Source organism: Gavialis gangeticus, unplaced genomic scaffold (genome assembly GCF_001723915.1).
Source record: "Gavialis gangeticus isolate Ggan-Ray unplaced genomic scaffold, GavGan_comp1, whole genome shotgun sequence".
NCBI lineage: Eukaryota > Metazoa > Chordata > Crocodylia > Gavialidae > Gavialis > Gavialis gangeticus.
Genome location: NW_017729029.1, coordinates 48,348,388 through 48,365,964, shown reverse-complemented (window position 1 = coordinate 48,365,964; position 17,577 = coordinate 48,348,388). Strand labels below are relative to the sequence as shown.

General features: G+C 43.0%; 1 protein-coding gene across 1 annotated transcript in view; it reads right to left on the bottom strand.

Annotated features, from left to right (window-relative positions):
* Positions 1–422: 422 nt before the first annotated feature.
* LOC109300750 (synaptotagmin-like protein 2) overlaps positions 423–17,577 on the bottom strand; it is a 38,686-nt gene continuing 21,531 nt past the window's right edge. Inside the window, exons 10-16 of the mRNA XM_019521557.1 lie at positions 15,908–16,077; positions 14,769–14,871; positions 13,178–13,339; positions 10,096–10,174; positions 8,969–9,071; positions 6,372–6,577; positions 423–4,080 (exon numbers count right to left, since the gene is read on the bottom strand). Coding sequence (XP_019377102.1) covers positions 3,935–4,080; positions 6,372–6,577; positions 8,969–9,071; positions 10,096–10,174; positions 13,178–13,339; positions 14,769–14,871; positions 15,908–16,077 — 969 coding nt within the window. The 3' untranslated portion in view covers positions 423–3,934. The remainder of the gene's footprint in view (positions 4,081–6,371; positions 6,578–8,968; positions 9,072–10,095; positions 10,175–13,177; positions 13,340–14,768; positions 14,872–15,907; positions 16,078–17,577) is intronic.

Below are 17,577 nucleotides of genomic sequence, written 5' to 3'. Positions count from 1 at the left end.
CTCTGATGACAGCTCTAGGACTGGTAGCTATAGGACTGCGTGCATTATACTTTTCTGTTATCGCTATGCATCAATACATTTGCCTATTATCAAATAGAAAGGTCATGGTTGGTCTGAGGGTACCGCCCGGCACAAGGTATCTGGGTCATAAATCCAGTGCCAACAGTAGATACACAGTATAATATACTATTTACATACCTCACAATGTCTTTGTAAATATGCCATATTTTAGCAAGAGTTATCCACTATCTTCTGACAAAGTTCATGCTAATGCTAATGCTAATGAAATAGCCTCCTGGAAAACAGTTTGAACAGTAACAAAACAGTAGCACCACTTTGAGATGAAAAACAGACAAGTATAAATGTAACTAAGTGCCTATATACCTAAAGAAGAAAACTTATTGTGAATGTACGTGGGATTATCTGAATTAAAGTGTGGTTTATTGATTTAGTTTTGCATACATTGATCACTTTTATACATTCCTTTTGGTTAACTTAAAAAGCTCACAAAAATACAACATTGCTTTTGTAAGCAAATCTTGTTACTAAATGGATTTACATTGTCAGGGGTTCCACTAATACTAATTTCTCCCTGCAGCTCATATATTTCACAATAACATTGATTTTGCTGTTTTGCTGTCTCGGTGATGACCAGAGCTGGCCAAATACTTAGCAATGGATAATTCAGCTTTTGCCTCTCGCCCTCTCTCAATACAGAGAATGAAACTTTGGATGTTGGTCAAGATCCACTACTTATTTCTGCCAACATGTGTGAAGCTAGTTCATGAGCTGTTAATTGCAAGTATTTGATATTCACCATTTAAGCCATTGTGATTGGGTGCAAGTCACATTATACATTACTGTTTCCTGATTGGACAAGCAAAATCGCTTGTCATCTGGCCTGCTATGCTCTCTAGCAAGGCTATTGCAAATTCAACATTTGCTATTTGAATAATCATTCCTGCTTGGAAATTCTCTGGCTAAATGTTACAAAAAGCAAATGTGAGAAAGGCACAAATGGAAGGAAAGTACATACCTTCATGAGCATAGAAAAATGCTTAGCAACCTCTGGTCTGCAGGATTTGCTCAGCTCAAGACCTAATATTGATATTTTAATTTACAATAAGTTTGATCTTGTCATTTTTGATTTCACAGATCTCCCTACTCAGATCACTGTGACTACTGCTGTGCCATGCAAGGGATTACAAGGGATTAGTGCTCACTGGATCTAGTCTTAAGAATCATACTTTGGCTTCAGCTGTACATGACGATCCCAAAGACTACCGATAGTCAGGGACAATGCAGCCTAGAACAGGGGCTGGACAAAATGACCTATAAAGGTTGCAAACTCCTATCTGGGGAAGTTATCTTTACTGGGTCCATTGCTATGGCAATGTAGCATCAGCGGGCACTAAACATGACACCACCGCTACTGTGCAGTAGGGTCATAAACGATGCATGCATCGCTGGGATTGTGCAATACTGGCAGGTACTGCACAGTTATTTAGTACTTGCCAAAGTATGCATAGATGCGCCCACTATGTACTAAATACCCCATCTCCTTAAGGGAGTTTGATTAAGTCATCATACAAATAAATTTCATCAGGATTTATTTGTTTTGCGATTTCCAGATGAATCCCCAGACTGACTAAACATGAACCTTTGCTATTGCAGCCCATGGGAAAGATGCTTTGCCTCTTGAAGACAGAATTCACAGATGACAGCTATCAGTATCATAAGCCACATACCAACAGGCCATAAACCTATATTTGCTAAAAGTTTCTCCAGTCCTACATATGACATTGACAATAAAAGTGCCTCCTGCTTTTGCTGATAAAGTGCTTTCCACTTATTCAGACAGATAAGACATGGTATGTTTTGCTACCTCACACATGACTCCACTACAAACATATACTGCTTGGCAGTGTAATCTTCTACTCTGATGCACTAATAAATATAAAAAGCTGCTTAAATTAATCAGGGCTTAATTTAAAATATACAAACAACTGACAGATTAACAGAAATCCCCCAAGGAATCTTAATGCAACCCCCCCCCTCGCCCTCCCAATATTCACAATGCTTTGAGTGAATTCATGCAAACTAACTGCCGGGACAAACTTGGTCCATTAACACACTTTCCCCCCTACTTTGGTGGCACTGAATTGCCAATGATCTGAATCTTGGACACAGAATCAGTAACAAGTGGAAATACTGAAAGGAACTTTTTTCAGGTCCTGACACGTTGTGTAAAGAGCAGTTCTGGCACATTTTGCACACTTGTTATTGTAAACTAGTGAGAGAAGAAATAGGTTTGTATTTGTATGTGTCAGCTGGTTTCTAAAATGGGTTTGGTAAACAAGAGGCTTGTTTTCACATTAAAAATAGATTAAAACAATTTACAACACCCTAAAATGGGCTTCTTTTGAATCCTCCGAAGTGAAACAACTTCCACATGTTCCATAGAAGCCATTTTTCATTTCTTGACCAGCTTAGGTCAACATTGTGCTATTTTGTATTAAGATCCAGTCACCAGGCAAGCTACCTCTTCAGGAGCTGCTACTTTGCACTGGGAAAGGATTTTTTTAAACATGACAATAGCTCTCACCTCTTTCTTTGGTTACTCGGATGGTAGTACAGACAGGGGGACACGGAGAGCACCAATGCTCTAATCCGAATGTGTGCATGTAAAGAAGAAATGATAAAGCTGCACCTAGTGTTGTGACGTCTCGGCTAATACAAACTGAGAAGATGGGAAATTCTGCAAGCTGTTGATTAATAATAATTCCAGCTGGGACCTCAACTTGTTGATGTGAATTATGCGAAAGGAAAATCAGAACAGCAGCAAGGGATATAGAGCGCAGTGGGAAATTTCCTCAGCTTGCTCTTATACACAAACTGCTGCTGGTTCATTCAGTGTATACAGCTGTGGACCACTTACCGTCTGTTTGGCACAAGGAGTCCCAAGCATCTCCTTGTTTTCCGGCTACAGTTCTGACCTTCCTTTCTTAATCTCTTTCATTAGGCAGATAGGGTAATTGTTTCAGATTTAAGTGTTTGTGGACAAGTAATTTCAAAGAAATGATTGGCTCATCAGTGACATGAATGCACCTTATATTTGGCCATATGGCTGCCAGCTAATTTATATTGCACTTCACTTTTCAAGAGACTTGCCCACGGTTGCAGAGGAAGTTCAAGGCAGAGCTGGGAGTAGGACCCGTATCTGCTGTGCACCAGTCTGGGACATTACCTCCATGACCATTTCTCCTTTTTTCCAAAAGTAAGCAGAGCAGAACTAAAATGTATTGACTTCTTCATTGATATCCTGGTCACACTGCTTCACTGTCTGCTTCCAAAAGTCCTCTCCTACTTCAGGCTCACCTTGGATCCTGCAGCAACCCAAAATTAAATTTTCCTCTGTCACTGACATTTGTAACAGATGGGAGGCTCCCATCTGGGGATAATGTTCACTGGTGAGCCACAGCGGTCTTGCCTTCAGTACCAAGCGTACCACTTGGGAGTAAGGATGAGTAATACCGCAGTGCCGCCTTCTCTTTTTTACACCTTTCTCTCTGCACTGAAAAATGGCACAAAAAAGCAGCAATAAAATAAAACTGTATAAAAATAGCTATGCCTCCTCTTCCCTGCCAACATTCCTGGAGTCTGATGAAATCTAAGATATGGATTAGAAATGATTAAATAAAAAAGTAAACAACATTTCTTCTTGGCCTCCTGGCTAAGACAAAGTACAGCATCAGTTTAACATCTGCTAAGTCCTTTGCTGAGGGATTAATAATACTTATTAGTGTCTTCAAATCCCCATGCAGTCATCATCTAATTAGCTCAACAATCATTTGGCCAGGGCTGGTTTCCGTTCCATAGGAGTGGGTAGCGTTCCAGTTAATATGCTCATAATTTCAGTAGCATGGCAGACGTCTTATTTCAACTTTCTTCTCCCTGCCAGTGACCTCAGTGGCAATGACCCTTCTATCCATTCATTGGAAGCTGACATCATTTCCTGCCAAAAGGCCACCTCCTCCTGCGTGGAATCCATCCAGTCCACTGGGATGCCATAGCTAGACCCTGAGAAACAACAAGAAGGTGGTGACCATGGAAGAAGCAGCACAAGAAGTTATGTATTACCAGCAAGAGTACTCAAAGTAAGAGAGCCCTGCCCTTAGGGTGTGATCCCAAATACTTCCCTGGGAATGCGCAGAGCACCTTGAACAGTTGTTGATCTGCTGTTAAGCAACCCAGTGTCACATAGACAAAGTCCAGGAAGGACTCTCATGACTTTCATTAGAAAAACAACAACAGGTTCAGGTCCCTTCTTGCTTCTTCTTGATGGGGCAAGAAGGCCTACAGCATTGCCTGGTTGTTCTAGGTAGACTTGGTGGTGGCTTTGAAAGACTTTTTGGCATATTTTAAACCAAAAATTACAAGCTTGCCTACCCTGGAAGAACTGGTGAAATGATGGCCTCACAAGAGTCAAGAGACTGAAACCTGACCAAATCTGAGACGAGATTGTTTATCAAACTGCTCAAAAGCCTTTGATTTTGTTCAAACACCTGACTAGCCATGGTTTGGCTACATGTGCACCACTAGAAGAGCATGGAGACATAAGTTACATCATAATAGTACTATCATTTGATATCAATAGAAGTGTTATATATGTCTGTACTCCTAAGCAGTCCAAATAACGTTACTTGTCCACTTAAACACATGTGGAATCAGGGCCTTAGAAAGCAAATGTTTTACGTTCACCCAGTGCACACAACAATCCAGACAAGGGCCCGTGGGAGGAAATGTGACAGAAATCGTAAACAGATCATTAAGAAGCCAAATGAAGAGCAAGTCCAATTTCACAAAAAGTCTCCATTAACATTTGCAAGCCTTTCCCAGGAATAGTTCATTGAACACTGACTGCACTGTCACGACTGTTAAATATTGACAAAATGGGAAGAACTGAAAAAAAAATCATTTTTTAAAATGTAATTTCCAACCTATTACAAAACCTGAATGCGAATGACTGAACCTGTCTTGGGATTCATTCCAAACAGTTTTGAATCTTGTGCCATACTGGCTCATGTCATACCAGGATAACAGTCTCTTCTACTTTTCTTCCATTTACAAATCATAAATATAACATTAGAAGAATGTGAACATTTCATTTCTAATTCAAATACTCAAACACATTTTCATGTGACTAACGCCTGTCTTTCAGTTCAAACAACATCTCTGACCAAATACATGTTTAAGTTCAGTCCACTGCTAATCTTGGATGTGGTATTTTTATATCCTGTACAAGAGCTACTTCATATTGGGGAGCTTCACACCACACACGGTGGCATGTTAGGAGATACAAAAGAGAATGTGCCTGAGAATATGTAAGTGATGCAAAAGGCAGACCAGTGTTTTCCAATCAACACTTCATCTTGCATAATAATGTATAACCGTTTGAAATCTCTTGTCTGATCCTTATTTCTCAGCAAGGCCTCTTGCAACCATGCCTATACATTGAGTTCAGAATTCCTGAGCACTTCATGTAGAAAAATATAAAAGTGCAGCCAGGGTAACTCACAATCTGTCGTGAGCCAAACAGGGGCACACTGCAAGACAATGCACAATGGAGAATGGAAAGATTTCACCAAAATAGAATTCATTTCCTTAGCATCAGTACCATTGCTAATAGCCTACATATCAGGTAGTGATATTTTTTAGGTCAGCAATTTACAGCTGCAACTTTAAGATCCTAAGCAAGTCACTCTGGAACAGAAGTAACGATGCAAAGAATGATGGATGAACGTCCATATGAGTAACAACAGAGCAATGAGACATGAAAGCTGTGGTCTCCACAGTTTACAGCACCTGGCACAGTGAGGTGCCATCTCGGTCAGGGCCCTTAGGCACCACTGTACTCTAAATCAGTCTAACAGTACAAGCTAGTTTACATCCAGATGCTGCAATGTCAGTATGGATGAGCATGTACTGTGTATCCAGTGCCATCCTGAGATACTAATTATTCCTAGTGCTTGTGCAGTTTAGCAGACTGTTAAGGGGGGGAAGCTTCCCACGTTCTTAATGAGTGGACACTGTTTAGTCTTAGTCTTGAGGCAGAGGTAATTCTTATGATCCAGGCACTGATGTTTGGACAGAAATTCCTGACAGAGTGGGTTGGCCAGCGTACCCTTTGTGACCACCTCTGATCCAGGAGCAGCACGTATCATGTAAATACAATCAGTTATGCTTAAGCTATGTCCAGACTCCCTACCACTGACTGCCCTCCCTTCATCAGGAAACTCATATGCAGAGACCTGTTGTATTCTACAGCTAAGCAGATGATATTCAATGAAAGGTAAAGGAAAGCAATTTACCTGTCCCAAGGCCTAACCTAATCCCTCCAAGGAAATGATTGGTCAGCTTTTCATGGTCCCACACAGTCAACTCAACACAAGCGTCTTTTAGGTCCTCTGTGTGGAACCCATCATATACAATGGTGTGATTAAAAAGAGGGTTTGTGTCTCTCTTTATAATTCTGGTCTTCTGGTAGCTCTTCTTACTGGTGTCCGGAAGCACATAGCTTAGAGAGAAAAAAAATACACCATACAATAGAGTATCAACAATCTTTAAAATATCTCTCTGCTGTTTTTGTCAGGCTCTCTCTGAATTAAACACTCCTCACTTCTAAGCAGAGGAGAAACCTAGTCTCAGGGCAACAATTCATCCTTTCAGACATGCAGAACTGGTTAACATTTTTGTATCAAAAGTAGTTTTTGCCAAAAATTTGCATTGGAAAAGTGATTTTCTTTCTTCTTTTTTGAAATAAATAGAAGTTTGGTTATTTTTGTCAAAAGTTGTCAACATATTAGAAACATTCCTTTTTTCATAACTAGGGTGAGCATCTGTCTACTTCTTCAATATTTCTAAAAAAGAACATTTAAAAATTTCATTTGTAAAAATTTAGAGAAAAGAAACATTTTGCAGTAATCCCACTTGTGTCTAAGTTGATTAACCAAAATGTTCACAGTAGCAAAATATAGATGGGAACATGGAAAAAAAAATTTAAAAAGGAAAAATGCTTTTTTTTTTTTTTTACACTGTTACTGTACAATTTTGCTCAGTCATATAGTGGGGCTTTTACGCAAAAAACATTTAAACATTTTCTGAGAATCTTTTTTCCCATACTTTATTTTCCAAAAGGCAAACCAGTCTCCTACTGTTTTCAACAAATTTAAAATATGAAAAATTCATATGATAAAATCTTGTTCCATTTTGAAAATAATGTTGAAAAAAAAATTTCTGAAATGTTTTATAACGTCATCAATTTTTGACCAGCTTTCTGCATATAAGTATCCAGATCAAAGCAAGTTTGCACACACTGAACTCTAGAGAAGACCAGACCTTGATCCCATCTTGGAAGGTTTGGATCTTTTCTCCTTTGTATAACCAGATACGTAAATAAATCCGTATACCTACAGATGCAGGTGTCACTCCATTATACACATGGAAATAGTTTCCTTCATTTTGAAAAGTAAGCAAGTGAAGTTCACTGAGCAAATAAATCCCTAATTTTTGCCAATATTGGTGGTCCTCAGTAAGAAAAATGGTGGCCAGGGTTGCCTGGGCACTAAGGTATGTGGTTGACAGCCCGAAAGGTCACAAGTTTGGGGCCATAGCAGAAGCACTCATGGTGCGGCCTGTCAGACTCCAGTGCAATCAGTGACGTGGACATGAGAAAGGAAATGACTAAGAAAGATGCTCAGCAGCTGAAGATAAAAGAGTGCCATACAACAGCTTGCTATCAAAACTGTTTTGTACTATTTATCCTCTGTTGACAACTACCAGCAGGACTTGTAAATTAAACTTAACACTGGAATTCTCTAATAGGGATCTGCTTCTTTTAACTCAGGAGTGTCAAACTCATCTGGCCCCATGACCCTTTGACTCCCCCCATGTTGGGCACCGTGTGCAGCACAGGTCCCAGAGTGGCTGGAGTGGGCACCGTGTGCTGTGCATGTAATGGACCAGACGGGGGGGAGGAGTGGGGGGGGCTATGTGTGGCATGGGTCCCAGAGCAGCTGGAAAGAGCATGCATGCCAGAGTGGGTGCCATGTGTGGGGCAGCCAGAATGGCTAGGGTGGGCTCTGCATGTAGTGTGGATCCCAGACCAGATGGGCTGAAGTGGGCACCATGAGCAGTGCGCATCCTGGGCTCAGGGTGTGGGACCAGTCTGACAGTGCGTGGGTCAACTCAGACCCAGGGGCAGCACCAAGGGCTGGATGACAGGGCTCAGCAGTTCTTTTTGGCATCCCTGTTTTAAGTTGTAGCTATGATTGTGAGTCCTATATTTCAAGTAGAAATGTATTGATAATAAAATAAAGCCTTGCTTTTGGGTGTGTTCCCAGAGCTCAGGTGCCCTAGCATCCCTGAGGAATAGAGGCAGCATCTGCTTCTGAAGTCCTCTCTTCAGCTACTTTTATAACAAATAACCGATTTTGTTGAGACCAACACTACAAATGTGGGCTTACACTGTGCACTTCTAAGACCAAAACAGCTTACTTGTGCCAGTCTCACATACAAAATGAATAGAGAGGCAAGCCTCCCTAAAGCTTGTGTATGTGACTGTTTACCCACAAAATTCTCAATCGCCTGAGCAGACAGGGCCAAGCACGAAAGCTGGTCCTCTGGCTTGACTCAGTCCTCTCCTGGATAAAACTCTTCCCCAAAGTAAGGACTTGAGATTTTGGCTCACGGTAAACAGGAAAGGCGATTAACTCTAGTTGATCCTCCAGAACAGAGCACTGTGTGCGAGATAATGGGCAGCTATTTATAGTGCGGAAAGCAGAGGCCCTGGCAGGTAAAACTGTCAGAAGGAAAGAAACATCCAGCTTTCTGGATGCCTCTTTTCAGATAAATAAAGCCAGCACTACACCAAGGCCCTGCCCGCTTGTCCTCAGAGGCTCACACGTACCATTTCACGAAGGAGTCAACTCCAGAAGGACGTAACTGGGGAAGGTCTTTAGCATCTTTGACCCAGATATGAACTTCTCCAGATGGGGGATTCTTTGGACCTGCTATTTAGGAAAACAGAACTGCTGTCAATCAAGTGTTTTGAACACAGTACTCAATGAAACGGAGGGGCTTCCTTCACTAGACCAGGAGGAGATCGATATAGGGCCTGGCTGTGTCCACTCCTTTCTCCAATGCAACCTCACGCAGATGCAAGTGGTGCTGGGTACATGGCTATGCGCATCTGTTCCAGTGATAGTCCACACTGAAAATCCACCTCTTGAGACACTAGCCGTAGCTAGTATGATTCCCTTGTGGATCATAAAATTGCTGCATGCCCAGTGGAGCCACTTTACTAGGAGAGGCAGGTTCATTAGCAGGGCCAGGGGTAGAAACGATAATGGGAGAGTAATCTGAAGCAGAGGCAGTGGCTAGACTGAAAGGCGAGAGAGGAGGCGGTGTGAGGGGGGACCCGAAGGGTACAAAGGACCATGGTAGATCTTTCTTGCTCATTCATCCTAAGCCTGGTGCAGTATTAAACTCCTTACACTCCTTTCCCCCTGGTAGAAAGGACATTTGCTTTAGGCCCATAGCTAAGCAGAATCTAGTCCTTTTGTTACAGAGCCTCTGCCCAACTCCCCAGCTGGCTCAAACCACTACCTCGAACGTTTGTCTAGATCCAAGAGTCATCATGGTTTATCCGTAGCCAAGACTCCCACCCTAGCTTCAGCCTGTCCACTCCATAAATTCCCACCTGGGTGACACCAGCCCGGTCAAAGTGAGTCTAAACAGGACTCCAGTTAGGACTTGCCAGCCCTATTCTCATAAGACATTGGTTAAAGGGCACAAGAGCAAGCTCCTGTCTGCTCCACGGTTGAGCAACGGGCTGCCAATGAGCAGGGTTAATTAAAACACAAATCATACCCAACATGAGGACTGAAATATAAAACACCTGGGGTTGTGTGTTCATGCTGAGCACAAAGATCAGCTTCTGCTCTAATAAGATTACTCTTTAACCAGGCCTTAAATAGCATTGTTGTGTGCCCCCTGGTGCAGGCAGTACATCTGAACATAGAAAATACATTTTACCTAAGCTTCCAGGCGGGATGTATTTAATAGAAAGATTCATCACTCCTCGATGATCCACACCATTACTGGCAGAAAGGCTCTAAAAGAGAAAGGACTATGACAGGCTGAACATGTATTAGCAAGGAACAGGCAGCATTTGAGTTCAGTGGGGGATGCTCAAGCTGAGAGCCCCAAGACAGGCATGGCTACAGCAGCCTGTTCCTCAGGGAAGGGCTCTTCACTCTCCAACATGATCTTTCAGAGCCCGTGGTCCAAATGGGTAAAGCTAGTTAGTGATTTGGGGTGCCTCCATTTGGGGCAGCACCCATCTTGAGACATAAAGGGGTCTGATTGTCAGACAGCAGGTGCTCACCACCTTCTGAAAGCCAGGCCTCTACAAGGCATCTCAAATGGGGCATCCAAACATGGAGGTCACTAGTCATTTGGAAGATGGATGCCTGAGTTATCAGGCTTTGTGGGAAGGCCCTGTTACTTGCACACCAGGTTAAGGATGGGATGGAGTGGGGAAGGTTTTTATGGGGAGAGAGCTATTCATTGTTATTGTCAAACTGATGTCAGGTTACACTGATGACATATGGCTGCAGAGGGACTACATCATAAAATAAATATTCCCAATAGGCTCATCTGTAATCACTAGGGCAGTATACATTGCCCAGCATGCATATGCACTCCTACCCTCTTCTGATGCAATCAGAACTACCCAGTTGTGTATAACTGGCTTATACTGCTTAAGTACTAAAAGGGAATCTCCTTCAATTCAAGTGATGGGGACCAGGCTTTTGAAGCAAGACAAACTTCACTCCCACCAGGAGAGCCCCTGCTGTGCAGCCTGGTAACAAAGATGGAGTCTACTGCAAGCTGCAACAGCATGTTTTCAGAAACAGTCTTCAATAAATGAGTAAATTCCCTTCCTGGATCCACTTCAAAGACTGAAGCCATTTCTCCCAAAGGGGATGAACAGACGGTTCACCTTACTGGTGCTGGCAAGGGCAGGCAATGCTGCTGAGAGATGGGGACTGCTCTGGTCTTCTGGAAAGGTTAAGCCTCTCCTTAGGAAGTAGAGAAAAGCATATCATTTTTTTAACAATCATTTTTTATAATTGTTTTCCTGTTAGAGAAAAACAGATGCCAAATGCTTTACCACTGCCAGGTTTCACACCCATAAGAATATTCCAGCTAGGATTGTTATGTTGGTTTCAAAATGAGAAGGAAATGCAGCTACTAGAATGAGGAATCAAACACTCCTTTGTCCTAGCACTGGCTCTGACTCTCACTTCCTCCATAGCCTTGGGCATGTCACATAACCTCCCTGCATCCATTTCCTAAAATTTGAAATGGAGATAATGATAATGACTCACGCATTTCCCAGAGGCACAGTGGGAATCAAAAATGTATCCAATGGATACATTATAGTCAATAGTATACATTATGGTCTTAAGTGCTGTATCGTTATTATATGCCTAAAGTAATTCTGTTACACAAAAGTTCAATATCCTCCAGTTGTTTGGTGCCAAAATACTTACAAGCCTGATCCTACAACCATTACATGCAGTAGTGCTTACTCTTGCTATTAGCCTTGCGAAAACAAGCCTGCTTCAGGTCCAGTTGAATGACAATCTCAGTAAAGTATTAAATGGCTTCTACGGTTAACAGGGATGCATGATTGTACATACCACAGCCTCCGGGTGTGCAGCGAGCCTCTTTGTGGGAGCAAGTGCTACTTGTCTTAGCAAGGGTTTCAGAATTGGGTCTTAAACCACCTTAGGTACTAATAAAACAATGCTAATTAAATGGCAGAACAGTAAAGTGAGGTTGGCACGACTGTCACAGGAGTCCACGTCTTACTTTCTGCACTGGTTCTCCATAGGTGCTCCACTGTGCTACTGCTAAATGCAGTGCTGAGTATTCTGGGATCCTATCGCTCTCCTGCGGCCAGTGCTGCTTCACCCATTTTGCTCCTTTGGCACAGACAGAGCTTGTCAGAAATTCAAGGAGCCATTAGAGTGGGGAATGGAAGCACAGCAGTTTCAGGGCCTATAGCAACCCTAGAGTCCTCCGTGTCAAGAGAAAAACATTATGTTCCCATCATTTCCACTGCACAAAAACACCAGGAGTTTGCTCCAGCTTTGCGCAGGAGTCAGAAGTGGGCTCAGGAAAAAATTATTATTGCAAAAGGAGGGTTGGATTTGCTGTCGTTATCAACACACCTCAGGACAGCAGAGTTAGGGAAGCTCTGCAGAGGTCACATGCACAGGGAAGTTCTCTGCAGAGGTCACCTTCTCCTCTCAGATCTGTGTCATACTAGTCCATGTGCTCATGGGCTACCATACCCGTTGCAGCTGTTGTGTCTGTGATAAATTGGCCCTATGTGAGCAGAGTCACTGGCTATAACTCTGCCCTTTCCTGCCTCTCTTCATTCCCTCTGCTGCGGTGCTCCTTTACAATGAATGCCCCAGACCTGGAGTAGGCCAAGGAAATAGCTCTATCCCTTCATTTCCTGATCTCCCTGCAGCGTGTTTCAAACACTTTACAAAGTTTGCCTTTGAAGGGAGGGGGTTCTTGTGGTTAACTAAGCAAAAACATTAGTCTGTTGGTAGATACCTCAAATGGCCTGCAGACTAGGCAAGTTGTAGCTTTGGGGTGTTTTAATGACCTCCACCTCCCATGTGCAGCATCTGCTGTACAGTGGAAGATAAATTGCATGATGCATTTTTGCTGTGCCTTTGTTTGCATTGGCTTCTGACTGGCTTCCAGGTGCAAATTAAGTTGTTGACTTTGACCTAGAAATTGCAAGGGGGGCTAGGCTTTGCCTGCCTTCCTTCTCCATCCATCCTTAAGCTATGACCTTAAGCAATCCCAGACTTAATCAAGAATTTACAATGACTCTGGAGCTAATTTCCACTCAGTGCTGGCAGAGCCCACCACCATGTACTGCTAGGTCCCTTTCCAGGTGGGGAACTTTGTCCTTTCATTGGTATTGGGCCAGTTTGTCAAGTTAATAAGTGTGCTCTTTGCACTTGAAGCATTGCAAAAAAAAATCTTATCAAGAAATATAACTAAATGCTAGCTGCAATGCACTTACCCGTGGCTTCAGTGTGTACCAGTTGAGTTTCTTGTTGCTCCAGTCCCAGCTAGCTAGGTCTATTTCAATCTCTCCCAAGAAGCTGTTACGCCCCAGTGGGTCATTGTGCCACACGGAAAGATTCAATTTTTGGATCAGCAAGACCATCTTCTCTATTTTATACTAAGGGGGGAAAAGAGGATAGGTGTTCAAAATTCTTTTTCTTTTGCTGAATTTTCCATCATCAGAAAAAAACAACCTGCCCTGTTTCAGCCTGAAAAACAAGCGACCTGCCCTATTTCAACTTACATGCAGTCTGCACAAACTTTGAATGTCAAAGCCCCTCCTTCGGATAACTGGACTCTGTGCTGTATTCAACTCTATTCAGATATGGAGCAGGATGTTTTGCTTAGAGCAGGTGGATACAGATTTCCATGTTTACCTGGACAGGCTGATCAAATTAAAAAAAAGATGCGGAGCTTTTAAGTAATCCTCAGAGCTCCGACTATTATGATGACGTTAGTAGGGCTATATATTCCTACTTTCACAAATGCGAGTCAGTGGAAGAACTAAGAAATAAAGAGCTAGGGCAGAAAGGGCCGTCAAAACTCAGTACCCCCAAAAAAGTCCCAGTGCTGCCAAGCCCAAATGTTCAAAAACCATGAAGTACACACGCACTGATGCTTTCCTCTGTGAACACACAGCCAGAGGGATTGGTTTGCATGTTCTAATGAAAGTCCAGTCTACTTTGATCAGAGGACGACATCAGCTGGGATTGACCACCATGAGACTCATACTGGTCACTGATCTCCAGCAGTTATTCATAAGTCACTCCTACCCTGCCCCTCTTTGGCTCTGAGCTCTGTAAAACTCATGCCCTTGGGTTCTTTGCTTTTTTGGAAAGACCCCACAGAGAGGCTCCCACTCAGCCATTTGCCTACACACAAGCTAATCAGATCACTTTAGGCCACCAGTAGGGGGTGTTTGATACCCAGGTCCAGTGGACATAAAAGCCTAATACAAATGACTTGCATCCTTATCTCAGGATTGATACAACTCAGCCTGTGGTCTTGGTCAAGTCCTTTGTTAGTTGGGTGATGGACTACCTAATAATAAAGAGGATGCAACACTTTGGTAATTAACACTTGTAAATCCTTAATACTTACTAGGTTACACAATTAATCTTCTCTGAGGTGTGTAGGCCTAGCTCTTTCTAGTTACCTATCTACAGCCTATATCTGCACCATCACAACATACAGCCTATAACTGTACCATCACGACAAGGATACCATGTTGTGTACTCTTGTTGGCAGCCTCAGCTGACAGGTCAAAGCATTAGCTATCTCCTTAGCCCTAGAGATACCATGAGCTTCGCTCCTTAGCATGAACTTTCTCTTTAGCTATCTCCTTAGCCACTGAGGTACAACACTGAGCCAATGCAATGAGCAGCAAGGTCAAGGGCCAGATCCAAAACAGTAATGAACACCCACAACTCTGACTTATAGACAGAAGGGTGCACATGCTCAATGTTTTCAAAGGCCAGATCCTGATTTTGCCAGGGAATTCTAAGTGTGCTACAATACAGCTCTTGGCAACGTGTTCATGTTCTTACCCTTAACACTTCATTGTAAATGGGATTCACTGTTCGCTTCTTCACTGAAGTTTTCCTCTTGCCCATTCTAGCTTTATCGGGGAGAAGATAAGTCTTGACATACCTAGAAAACAAGAACTTGACATTCAGCAGTGCCATGCTCCAGTAAACAGAGGAGCATTCTGAATTGTTACAGGGAATTTATTCTAACAGAAGACCTGGAGTTGACAGTCTGGAGCCAAAGCTAATTAAGAAATCCGCTAGGATATTAACTTGGCTTCTCTGACAGGATATAAAACATTCAGCAGAGACAGGCAAATTCCCACAAAATCAGAGGCAGGCTGCTGCATGGCCAATAAAGCTGGCAATTATATAGAAACCATCATATATCATTTTCTGCATTGCCCAAAATAGTAAAGACAGTAAAGGGAAGAGGGGACTGGCTATCATGTCATTAGATCTCTGCACATGAGATAGCAATGACCTTGTGTACACACGAAGTAAGAGAAAAGTGGGATGTCTTCAGAGATCTGATAATCAGACTTTCACCTCTAGGTCTGAATCTGAGCCAACGTGATAGCAACTAACTGTTTACTCTATGTAATGGCTTTTGGTAGTTTATGAGAAACAAGCTTAGTGATCCAAACCAGATTTGATCATAGATAGGGGCCCATGTCATCTAGATCCACCATCATAATTAGGACCAAACTCACTCAACTATGTCGAAAGCTAGAAAAGTCGAAGTCTGAAATGGCAGAGGTGGATGCATCATATGACAGGGAAGGAGTAACAACGGCCATATGTGTGTTTACAACACTATGTTGTCACTTGCCTTCCTATGCCCAAAAGGAAAGGACAGTCTAAATAAACTATGGCTCCATCATAAGAGGGATCACGCACCCTAATCCCACTGTCTTCAGTGGGAATTCCATGCTCAGCGATCAGGTTTACGGCTTCCAAGTCCCAGTCCAATTTAAGTCAACAGTGAAAAAGGTATTAAATGTCAATGAGAGCAGCCAGGTGCCACCAAGCGAAGGCCAGAAGTCTGGACGAACGAAACAAATACATTTCCAGAAAGGAGATATATTAACTGACGGAAATGGATTGGGCAAGTTAGAAGGTTGGCAAGCGAATGAAACTCAAATCTAGGCTTCACTCACGGGTCAGATCTGCCTTTCTTGTCATCCACGACAGCCAGGTCCTGGCACTGGGAAACGAAGATCTGGAATTCTCGGTTTTTCTCATCGTAATCCAGAGCAAACTGCACCATCCCTTGGGCATCCACACTCCCAAAATCACCACTGTACACACTTAGCACGCTACCACTCACCTGTGCGGATGGAAGAGCAAGGTTAGTGCTAATCAGGCAGGCATCTTCCTGCTTGGTCTGGCAAGGGTAACAAATGACCCTAAAAGTATATTGCCAGTGAAAAATGCAATAAACTCTGCATTTGACTTTGGGCCAATCCAACAACCCATACTCATGTAACCAAGGACTCAAGAACTAGGCCCCAGGGCAGTGAAGATGGGACTACCACAAGCCATAAGGGTAGTACTAAGCAGCATGCAATGTCTGCATTCACTGAACGACCCCCTGACTCAATTCTCATCCTGAAATCTAGAAGCTTTTTACTGGAACTGGCCATTTGGGCCAAAGGGACCAAAGTGGACAGCAGGAGCTCTTTCACTCGAGCGCACAATGGGTCAGCAGACTGTTATCCTGGTCCAACAGCATGATTAGGTTTTTCAGAAAAGGAATGCTGAGAGCACCACAACTCATTCTGTATAAATTCAACATGCTTAGGCCAAAATCCCAAATTCCTTACTCAAATGTTATTCCGTTTTCATTCAGGCTAATTCCCACAAATGGTAATGAAAGCCTTACCACTGAGGACAAACTGAGCAAGGATCTTAGGGGTTGGTTCAAGCTCTGGATACTTTCAATGCACATGGTACTGTACAACGTGGTGGCCGACAACCCCGCTTTGAGATGCCAACAGTCAACCAAGCACTCAGTGCGTGCCCTGTTCCCATGCCTGCATATGCACAGCTGTGTGTCTACATGTACACAGGGATAGCCAGGCGCTCACTGAATCAGTTGTGTTCACAAACACAGCTGTGCAATGGCTCACGGACTTCGGGTCTCCCTCTTCAAAAATTCAGTTCAGCCCACTGGCTTCTATGAGAGCAGATGATCATGCAGAAACAACACACGGGTCCCAGAGGTATACGACAAGAGGGTTTTTCCAATGCACCAATTACTCTGAGTTACTGAAAAGCTAACGTAGATAGCACTGCAGTTAATAAAGCAAGTGATTAACCCTCACAACACCACTGTGCAGTATCATCATATTTGGAAGAAAGTGTTTCCTCTTAAGCAGACTCATTTTTCTCCTTTCTTAATTGTATTCCATTGCCCCCCACAGGAATCTGCTAATTACATCCTCTCTTCAAGCCAGACCCACTCTTCTCGTTCACCCTAGTAGAGAATTGAGGGTGGAATTTCCCAAAGCGCTGCGGGCACACGAGTCCTGAGCTGCTCGTTCAGGCATTTTATCAGGCCCACCCAATACATCTTCTCCTTAGGGATCACTTAGCCTCATTAAATGTATTTAGCTCTTTTAATATTTCCTCAGGAGCCTCTAGTGCCATTTTTGTAATCTTTCTTTGAACTCCCTCCAATTGCTGCTAAAAGACAGGGGGCTTTATGGGTGGATCGCTGAACCAGAACCAGAGAGTTCCAGGTTCAATTCCCACGTCTGACATGCAGACTGTGATGGTACATGAATAAATAAGTCACTTCATCCCACTGTGCCTCCAGTCCCCATCC